Source organism: Bombus affinis, chromosome 4 (assembly GCF_024516045.1).
Source record: "Bombus affinis isolate iyBomAffi1 chromosome 4, iyBomAffi1.2, whole genome shotgun sequence".
Classification (NCBI taxonomy): Eukaryota; Metazoa; Arthropoda; class Insecta; order Hymenoptera; family Apidae; genus Bombus; species Bombus affinis.
Genome location: NC_066347.1, coordinates 17,531,518 through 17,541,763, shown reverse-complemented (window position 1 = coordinate 17,541,763; position 10,246 = coordinate 17,531,518). Strand labels below are relative to the sequence as shown.

Below are 10,246 nucleotides of genomic sequence, written 5' to 3'. Positions count from 1 at the left end.
GATGGAAATTGCGTGGTATATAAAAGGAAACACGAACCGAACGAAAAAAATAAATTTCCCCTTTTGATATTAGTATGCTATCTGATTTACCTGCTCAGATAACTTTATTAGCCTTTTTGCACAAATTTACTGCATTCTCCGGATTAATTTTTCGAAAAGTCGTTCTTACGGATAATTTTTTCGATCTGAAAGTGTTTACTTTATACTCCTTTCCAAAAGAATTTATTTCTCTTACAACCTGTCCTTAAACGTTTCTAAACTTTCTACCTGTAGGTACAGTAGCACCTGCTCAGAGGAACACGGTTTCTTTAACCTAACGGCTGCAACCCTCGCGTTTCCCAACTACACAAAACACGAAACATCATTCGTTATTCTCAAACACTGACAAAAGTATGCTGCTCAGTTGTCATCCACCAATGTCCTCGATCTCGGCCTATAAAAAATGAATCGAGCCAGCTCGGTGACCAAAGTGGACGATCGACACACTGGGACAACCAAGAATCCCACTTTCTCCTGGGGAAAGAGGGCGCGAGAGATCGGGTGCGTTTAATCGTCGCACGATGAGTCTGAAGATTCTTTTTTCTTGGTCCCTGGAGAGTGTAGGGGGATAGACCGAAAAGCGAGTGCAGCTGGGAAGATGTCGGGCGAAATTGATTCGTACGCTTCGCGGTTCGCGGCGATCCAACGCGGTAGATCATTCATCTCGCGGCTCTACTATTAGTACAGTTATTTATGGTGAAAAAGAGTATAGATCGTGGCGACTATTATGCATCGCGGGTCCCCCGGGTGATTTATGTGCCGCTGCAAATTGCCGCTTGTCCTTTGTGAGACCGAGCAAAGCGAGCCTGATTAAATCCTTTCGAGCGGCCGTAACTCAGCCGCGTTTAGAAGGTGGTCTCCGTGATACAATATATGCCGTGGACACGGGAAAACGTCGGTAAACTTTATGATTATCCTGCGGTCGAGCAATTGGAGATCTTTAGACTTTCACGATGAGGGCAAATGCTATCGAGACGAGGAGAATGAACGATATATTTTTATTCTTCTTCGATTAGCCCTTAACTACGAAACGTCTGTATTTTTGCTGTTACTACAGATCCTATTTATGTATATTGAATTTAACTACGTATACTGAACATATTTATATTCGTTTAATTTTCCTTAATTATGTTTAATTAAAAAATCTCATATTTGTAAAGGTACAACGATGGATGAAATCCAATTAATCGCAAATAATTTGTCATTTTGCAATGGAGATAATACTGAATTTAAATGCAGTCGTAAAATAAATACCGTTTGGAACAGGAGCGCGTTTCGTTTAAACGAACGGTGCTCCTCCTGTCTATTTCTATTCATTCGATCCATCCCTTTGACCCTTTAAATAAATCCAACCTCGCAAACCTCTCAAAACTCTAAATCGCGCGCTTCAAAAGCTCTGTGCAATTATCGAAATTGTGCTCCTCGGTTTCCTTGTTAGTTTCGCCGATTTCGTTCCCTAATGATTTACTCGTGAATGTGGCGAACGCAGGAAACAAATACGAAAAGAACGCAACAAATGAACAGAATTAACAAGGACACTTTGGAAGCTCGTCCTCCTTCTCCGCGTCGTTATCATCGAGCATCCTGAAATGGAAGGTCGGGTATCGCCTGAGTCTAAGCAGTTCGTGCTCGGTTTGCAGCTCGATCAGCTCGGCGTAATTATCCTGCAGCTTCTTGATCAGTTCGGATCGGTGCATCACCATCCGCAGCTTCCTCTCCGCGTGCTCCCGCTGCTTGGCCTCGGCGATAAGATCGCGCCGGTGCTCCATCTCGCACCTCGCCACGTTCATCTCCAAGATCTGCCGATCGAGCTGCTCGTTCTTGCTTCTGACGGCGGCGATCTCCTTTTCGATCGATTCCAGCCGAGCCTGGTGGTCCTCCAAGATCTTACCGAACTGTCGTTCCACTGTTGCGATGTCCTCCTCCAATTGCTGCGGCGTCTTCTCATCTGGAAGCCCTTTGGCCTTGCGCTTCAGGTACCGTTGCATCTCTTTCGTCACCGTCACCGATTCCGTGAACTTCAGGTCCTCCCGCAGATCCTCCAAACTCTTCTTCTGACACTCGTGCTCCCATTGCTTCAACAGAGTACCTAGAAAATTGTCGCGTGCAAGATACGCAATTCATACGTGACATGGTCCATCATGTACAAACTCACAAGTTCGTGTCGAATGATATCTATATTTATAGGAGATGAAAAGATGGAAAAATGCAAATACACGTATGTATATGTAAGTATACGTGCAATAAGTACGTATGTACATGAGTATACCAAAGTGTTAGGAAAACGGTACCTCTCTGAAAGCTCAGAAGACGGGATAAAGCCCGCAGCTTGCACTCGCCAGCAGCTCTAATCAGCTCGTTTACGTTTTCGACAGCCGTTTTCGAAACAAGAACCGCGTTCTGCGTGTCGTTTACGTCTCCTTCGAGGCGGACCTCCACTTGCCCCATCTTCAACACCAACTGTATCTCCGCGTCCAACTCCTCGATCCTCCGACATTTCCTAGTTTCGATCAAACTCTTCTTCATATCCTCCACGTCGGCTTTGCACTTCTCTATCTTCTGTTCGAATCCAAGGATCACGGCTTCGACATCCGCGATCTCCGCCTGCTGTCCCTTGATCTTCAACTCGAGATCGATCTTGGTACGTCGCAGACGAATCAAGTCTTCCCAGTGGGAAGTTTCTATGGCCGCTGGAAGAATAACTGGTCGAACGTCCAAATGATTCAAGATCCTCAGGTAATCTTTGCATTCCGATGGCAAGTAAACGCACGGCAATCGGGAGACTACATGACTGGCTAAATCGTACAGGTCGGAAGCCTCGAGATTTTTCGTATTTATTCTCGGTCTGCGATTGTACTGATGTTCGAGGAGCTCGACTTGCAATTTGTTCAGAGAAAAGAATTCGGATCTGAACCTTTTGGCGATAGATTTTTCTTTGTTCACGAGGGATCCGTATTTAGCGACCATTTCGTCGTTAACATGGCGAAAACTGTTAAGATGATCGTTTAGTACTTCCTGATATTGTTCTTTTTCAACGATTTGCTTCTTCAGTTTGTCCTCTTCTTGCAAGGCCTGCATTCGACGATGGATTAGGATCAAACCGCGGATATATCGTAGATTCAACTGATTTATCGCTGCTTCGATATTCAGCTTGAACTGTGAAATATCAGAATTATACCGATATCGATCGATTTACCTTTCTCTCTTTCTTATACAAAATCGTTCCACTTTTTTCTACCGATAAGCAAACTCACGTGAAATAGTTCTATCAGCTTCCCATTGAACTTGTCAATCCCGTCATTCAAAAGCTCCATGACCCTCCCATACTCCGCCTCCAACATCCTGTTGTACCGCTCGCGTTCCTCCATGAGGAATTGCACGTCTTTCTCGTACTGTTTCACCGCCGATATATCTTCGGACGTATAGTCTTCCGGCTTCTTCTCGAGCATGCAAGCCGGCTTGGGGACGTCTATCTTGATAATGTCCTCCCATCGGACCTCCAGCACGCCGTCCATCATCGCCATTAGGGCACGCTCGCGAAAATCATCAGCCAGCAACAATAATTTGATTCGTTCTTCCTCCGCCGCCTGCTTGTCCAACAATTCCTGCTGCGACGGGGAAACGTACGGTTTCGCCTTCACCTCGTGATCCAGCACCTTGATAATGCTCTCCGGCCTTTCCTACGTGCGAAAAAGGAAACTGAACTGCCCGCGAACTTGCAGATAAAGATGGCACCTCTGAGACTTTACGAGCCTCTCGATCTAAGGTGATTATTAAGCGATCCACGATGTGATCAAGAATGGCGAAGAATAGACGGTTCAATTTGTCGAAGAAAGCACGAGTTCTGAGAAGTTTATACAATTGTATCATTTCATGTCACTGTGATATACCATATAGTAGACGAAAGATTTTTGGAGAGTTTCTTAATTGTATAATGGCCTTAATTTACAAATTGACCGTTCTAACTTCGAAGGTGCAAGAGGATGCAATTGATTTACGAAAATTGAAGTAACTCAATTCATTGATAAATGTTCAATTTGTATCGAATTATTTTATAAAGTACGATACGTTTACCTGCCAGTGCCAAGCAGGATCAGCAGGGATGTGTGGCACGTGTCGGTTGAACATGGTCCTCAATTCCGTGTCGATATAACGTATCCTGTTGATCCTCTCGCTTATCACTTTCATCTCCCTCTCCTTTGTCGCATACACTTCATCGAATGTCTGGTTGAAGAAGGCGCGAAGTTTCTTGCTGTCGTGCAACAGCAAGTGATTGTTTATCATCACCTGGCCGAATCCGTAATATCCAATTTGAGGATAATAAGGTGACTGTTCGATGTATCGGTGTGTAGTCGTGCCTTTGAGAGAAAATGAAGGCGTTAAAGTGACGGATAACAGAATTTAAAAACTAAACTCACACAAAGAAGAAAAACATTCAGCTGTGCGTTAAACAAATAAATTTTGTTCGCGCAGATTTTCCATAAAATTTACAATTTTACTCGAAACTTATGTCATTCTATACCGACCGATGCAATCGAAAATAAATTTAATTTTTACTACAAAACACAATTGTAAAATCTGATATGTCAATTCTCTCGATACGAGGATTGACTATACTTATTTACCATTTAGGTTTCTAAAGAATTCAGTTTCGTCACGACTGTCATTAGTTTAATTCGTATTACTAAAAAATGTTCTTTATTAAAAAAGACATCCACTCTTGCCTTGCATCGCCCTTTGTTCCTCCAAGTCTGCCTTGACAATGGCTATCTTCTCGTCCTCCAGTTCCTCCTGATCGTCGTCGTTCCCGAACAATAAATCCAATCTTCTCTCGTGCTCATAGTACACCTTCTGCTTCTTATTTAGCTCGACTTGTAGCTCTTCCGCGGTATAAACCCTCCAAGGTTCGAACTTATCGTGCTCCAAAATATCATAGGCGGTTTTCTTGCAAAAATTCGCCCACTGGAAGTGGTATTTTTCGTCTGTCGCTTCGGAGAACTCGGGATAATTGGTAACCTGTATGGTACCAAAAATGGCGAACAGACATTTCCCCAGAACCTGTTGAGGGTCCCAGAAAACCTTGCGAATCCATTTTGACACCCTACGCGTCTCAGAGATATTGTGCTCGAGCTCCAAACGAAGATCTTCACAGATGTCGCGGCCTGCTTTCAATTTCTGATCACGGCTCGTGAGATCTAGATCGAAGGATGACACAGGAAGTTTCTCTATTTCCGGACTGGTGTCGTTCGCATCCAGTAACTTTTTCACCTTGCCTCGTAGGACTTCGAAGTCTGTCAAAATTGCTGCTCTTTCTTCCTTACATTTTTCTTCTTCTTCTTTCAGCTGTATCTCATCCCTCCAGTCCGACCAGGTCTTGTCACCCTGTTTTGGATCGGGGAACTCGTACTTTGGACGCGTTAATAACTCGTAAATCGTAGGATCGAGGCTGGCATAGTCCGACTGGATCTTTTTCTTCAACCTTTCGTAAACTTCGTATTCGGATTTGTACAGCGGTTCCTTGGAGGAGGTTAGTCCTGATTGCGAGAGATCCTACGCTGGAGGAAAGAAGGGGAAATAATTGTAGAAAGAGACTGGAATTATATTTATTATCGTCTCTAAAAAGACGGGAAATACGATATTCAAGCAACAATGAAAAGACTGAAAAATTCGTACGGCACTTTACGTACACATTGGCTCACGAAAATTTAAAATGTTTCGATTGTAGCAAATTAATATACTAGGTATAATACTACCGCTTTGTCGTATTTCCCGCTTAAAAAATAACAGCGAATCCAAAAATAAGAACCTTTCTTTCTCCAACGATACCGACCAACGAGCCATCGTAGCCCAAACAAACGATCAAGTCGCCTTGTCTATTCGCCATAGCCTTGACCGTACCCAAATCGGACCTATGGTGCGTCATGAGATGCGCCACTACTCGTCGTACCGTTTTATCCCTGATCAAGACGCATCCATCGAGAGCAGTGGTAACGATCCATGATCGATCGACGTACAAATTAGCCACTTTAACCTGATGTCCCGTCGCTAAACCATCCTCCATAAATATTTGCTTAAAATCATGCACCCTCTGCACTCGTAATTGACGCGTCAGATAAGGAGATCCTATGAGCAACATCGGATTTCCAGGGACGTGATAGAGAGTACGATACACGCCAGGAAGTTTCAACGACTGTAAGCAGTCGATGATCAAATTTTGTTCCGATGACGCTTCGTATAGGTCCACGATCTGTCCCACGTTGTAATGTTTCGCGCCCACGTAAAGAACAAGGACTCGCAGCTGCCTGAATCCTTCGTAGATCAGAAGATCCGTGATCATGCGACGAACTTTGATCAACGTTACCGGGGTGTACATCTTGTCGCGCTGAAGACTTACGCAGTAACAGTTGCCGGTTCTTTTCTCGCCAGCGATCATGAATCTATAGGTTTCGTGACGGTATCGTGAACGGTCCAAGATTAAACATACAAACTGCCCGTTTAAAGAAGAAACGATTTTCAAACAAATACGCTACCTTCCAGTGTTTGAAAACTTGATTAAATCTATGGACGTTCTCTGCAGCCTCACTCGAGCTACGATCCTAGGTTCGATCGGTTCGGTAAAGGTAACGAACACCACTTCGCCGTTTTCCGTTCCCAACACGACTAACGGAAAATCTGGATGTGAAACTTGACAAGTAATTTCACTTTCAATTTCTGGATCGATGGAAGATAACGGTTTCCCTCCGTAACACTCGACGACGATCAACTCTTTCTTCGCATCGCAGATGACGACGAGATGATGGCACCAGGGATAGATAAAATCCGCGAACCGATAGGCAACGCCGTAATTGAGAACCATAAGAACTCTAGGAGCCGCATCGTCTTCGGTGAAGTCGATCTGCATCAAATATCCCTCTAACGTGGAGTAGAAGAATCGATTTTCGTTCGGATGAGTCACCAGAACGTACGGCCTTGTTTCTGACTTCACGTACCATTCCTTCCGCCACGAACTCGTTCTCGGGTTCCTCGTGAAGAAACGAATTTGACAGAAGGTCGTTCGTAAGATAATACCCTCTCGGAACCAGGCGACTATCGGCAATTCTATGTCCGTGCAGATGTTACATCGTTGGGAATACACGATACGATTGATGCTACTGCCATCTAAGTTGCTGAGAAAGACGTGGCCGTTGACGTCTGTGATGGCTAGCAGCGGTTCCGTAGATGTTGGACTCCAGTCTGCCCACAGGATCGACGTATCTCTCGGTAGCTTTATCTTGTGATCTGGAATACGAAAATTGGAATAATTTGCTTGGAAACTGAAGAATCTTAAAATAACATCGAGCCAGTTTTGGAGAGTTGCCATTGCCAATGGTTCGTCGGCTATAATTTTTCATAAAGTCACGTTACACTTTTACGTATGTCCAAGAGCGACTCCGTTCTCCTTAAAATTTGATAACATTCTTCGTTCGATTCGTTGGACAGGGTAAGATTTATCGATCGATCGTTTAATCCTAATCAAAGACCGAAGTCGATCGAATTTAACAATAAGAAGCAAAAAACGCTCTTGCCTTTCACAATGGCGACTTTCCCAGCGATATCCACTTCCCACGTGTACAACTGTCCGCACGTCCTGCCCAGTTGGCTGACAACGGTGGGTCCGATCTGAGTTATCTTCATGATCTGTCCAACCTCGTCGCGTATAAAAGTATTCACAGAAATAATCTTCTCTCCGGTTCTCCAATTCCAAATGGTCATCATAAAGAGAGGATACGATCCAATGGAAATCAAATGATCTCTCTGGGCAAATGCAGTGGTTAAGTATCCGGAAGCGCATCCACCGGTACATTCGGCAATTTTCGACATCGACGGGTAAGAGAAGACGAGGATTCTCGGTTGAATGATCTTCTCCGCAAAGGCGAACACGGACAGTGTCTTGTGAGCGGAGAGACACCGGACGCCCTCTCCAGTGTCGTGATTCCAGCACCAGTAAAAACTCTGTTTCTTCTGATTGATGTTGTAGAACACGATGAGAATACCGGAACACCATGCTAGAACGTCCTTCGTTATCCAGACGATGTCTTCGAACTTGTTACCGCGTATCCAAGCGGGCCTCCAGTTGTTGTGATTCATCTTCTTAAGTAATCGACGTTACAAGAAGCGGATAACCTTAACAGAAATCTCTGTCTAATTGCGAGAATTTCATGAAAGCTAATTCTTGGAAAACAGTCGAAGAAGCATACGACGACTTGACGTTTAAGGTCGGTTCACAATGAGCTGCGTTTGCGAGTCAGAGAAAAAGCGACTCGAAATCTGTCTTTAATAAACATTTACTATTTTACGATACAGCGATACAGTCTAATGATTTGAGAATAAAATGGAATATATAGTGAAATATTATGTGTCAAGGATCGAGAGTATTAGCGAAAAAAAAGAAGGAAGGGAAAAATAGCAAAAACGCGGAGGAATAGAAGACGAACGGTGACGAAAGAGCAAACGGTTGGCTCGAATCCTTTGCCAGAAGCCAACGGGGTCGGCCTCGCAAGAGGAGTTTGGCAGGCTTAAGACAAAAGGTGATTAGGATACGCGCAGTCGATGGTGGTTTATAAAGACCCCCATAGCGTGGCGTGATGAGGTCAAGCAGCGGGGAGTCATTCGTATACCAAGGGCCGATCAAAAACTTATCCTTGCCACGTGATATACTGCCCGTGGATACCTGCCAACCTCTTTCTCCCTCTTTTCCTCCCTCTGTTCGATGACCTGATCCTCTGGCTGCCTACCAAACCAAGTCGTTCCACCGTCAGTGATGGACTCAACACGTTTCGCATCGGTTTCCAACCTTCCATCCAATCGATTTTCAAAATTTCATCTTTCGTAGTCCCGAACGTGTCAAATTTTCAAACTTTCGCAGATTTTACTCGCTTCGATTCATCGAACGTTTCTATGAATTTTAGACGTTAGGGGCTGCTATTCTCCGAATAAATTCTGATATATTTAAAATAATATTCTATGTCTTTTAACGAGAAATTAACGCTTTTAGTACATTCAGAACTCTTGATGCTCGCCGGACATTTCTTCTATTTTCTTCGATTCTTACGTAGAAGGTCAAGCACCTTGCGAAACTAATTACTCGAAAATCTTGAGTAGAGAAAATCGAACATCCATCACTAGCAAAGTATCGGTCGAACGACGATATATGGCGTTTCTCTTGCTCTTCCACTTTGGAGGATCCATTGGCTCGGAGATGCGTGGTCCGCGCGGTTCGCGTTGCCCGAACCTGTGGCCTTACCATTAAATTGACGCCCGCTGAGACTCGTATTTGCATAACCCGACGCGATACGACCGATCCTATCGACGTCCCCGCGAGTGGCTGCCTCGTCCGCGGTTCGCGACTCGCGTGGGAACCATCCTTTATCCTCTTTCTCTGCACCATCGAGCAACCTTGCTTTTCCCAAATTTCCTACCCACTTGATACTTCCAATAAAATATAGATCGTAGTTACAATTCAGTGTTATACGTAGATATCTTTATATCGAAGTTTTCCCGAAGATAAATTATAGCACCTAGAATTCATAGCGTTTAGCGATCGAATAGAATCGATAGCATTGAAAATAGACGCCTGGTGCATTCCCACATCGCGTTCATCGTCGAATGCATATGCGTGCAACGAGAGAATCGGTACTATTGTTAGTCGAAACCGTTTATTTCGCTATTCAGTCCGAAAGGCGTTAAAAGACAAGCTCGTAAGGAAAGAGAGGGAAAAGGGTGAAAAGGGGAAGAGGCGAACGATGTTCTCGTTGGAAGGTCCGACGATGCACGCAGCAGCACGCGTGCGTGCAATGGCCATCGGCGTTCCACGGAGCCAGGGATGCGATGGTCGCTGGTACGGTACGCGTCCGCATGCGGAGTGTGGGAACTTGGGGTCGAAACGGAGAGAAACAGCGCAAAGGAGAGTGCGACGAAAGGATCCGCAGAAGGAAAAGGAAGAAAAAGCGCGCGCACCGTGAACCCAAAAGAAAACGAGAGAAGGAAAGAAAGAAAGAACGAAGAATCGGACGAAGAAAAAGAAGAGGAAGACGTGGACGACGACAAAGAGGACGAAGAGAAGAAGAACAGGGAGGAAAGGAAAAAAGGAGCAAGCGACGGCGAGTAGCATTTAATCAGAGCCCACGAAGTGAAGTGCACGGTACAAGTGTATGTATATAGAAGCGGT

General features: G+C 44.6%; 1 protein-coding gene across 1 annotated transcript; it reads right to left on the bottom strand.

Moving 5' to 3' along the window:
- Window positions 1–1,341: 1,341 nt before the first annotated feature.
- Window positions 1,342–8,166, bottom strand: LOC126915396 (cilia- and flagella-associated protein 43-like). Its single transcript, XM_050720019.1, has 8 exons — window positions 7,605–8,166; window positions 6,570–7,416; window positions 5,846–6,476; window positions 4,764–5,589; window positions 4,114–4,403; window positions 3,294–3,719; window positions 2,331–3,195; window positions 1,342–2,128 (listed from the first exon to the last, which is right to left on the bottom strand). The coding sequence occupies exons 1-8, from the start codon at window positions 8,164–8,166 to the stop codon at window positions 1,566–1,568; spliced, it is 5,010 nt and encodes a 1,669-aa protein (XP_050575976.1). The 3' UTR covers window positions 1,342–1,565.
- Window positions 8,167–10,246: the final 2,080 nt, after the last annotated feature.

What these genes read in the sequence shown, in the direction of transcription:
- LOC126915396 (XM_050720019.1), bottom strand. Translation starts at nt 8,166, where the DNA reads ATGAATCACAACAACTGGAGGCCCGCTTGGATACGCGGTAACAAGTTC. An exon ending in AAGTTTTCAAACACTGGAAG is followed by an intron (nt 6,477 to 6,569) that starts GTAGCGTATTTG and finishes CGAAACCTATAG; the next exon opens with ATTCATGATCGCTGGCGAGA. An exon ending in GGAACAAAGGGCGATGCAAG is followed by an intron (nt 4,404 to 4,763) that starts GCAAGAGTGGAT and finishes CTTCATTTTCTC; the next exon opens with TCAAAGGCACGACTACACAC.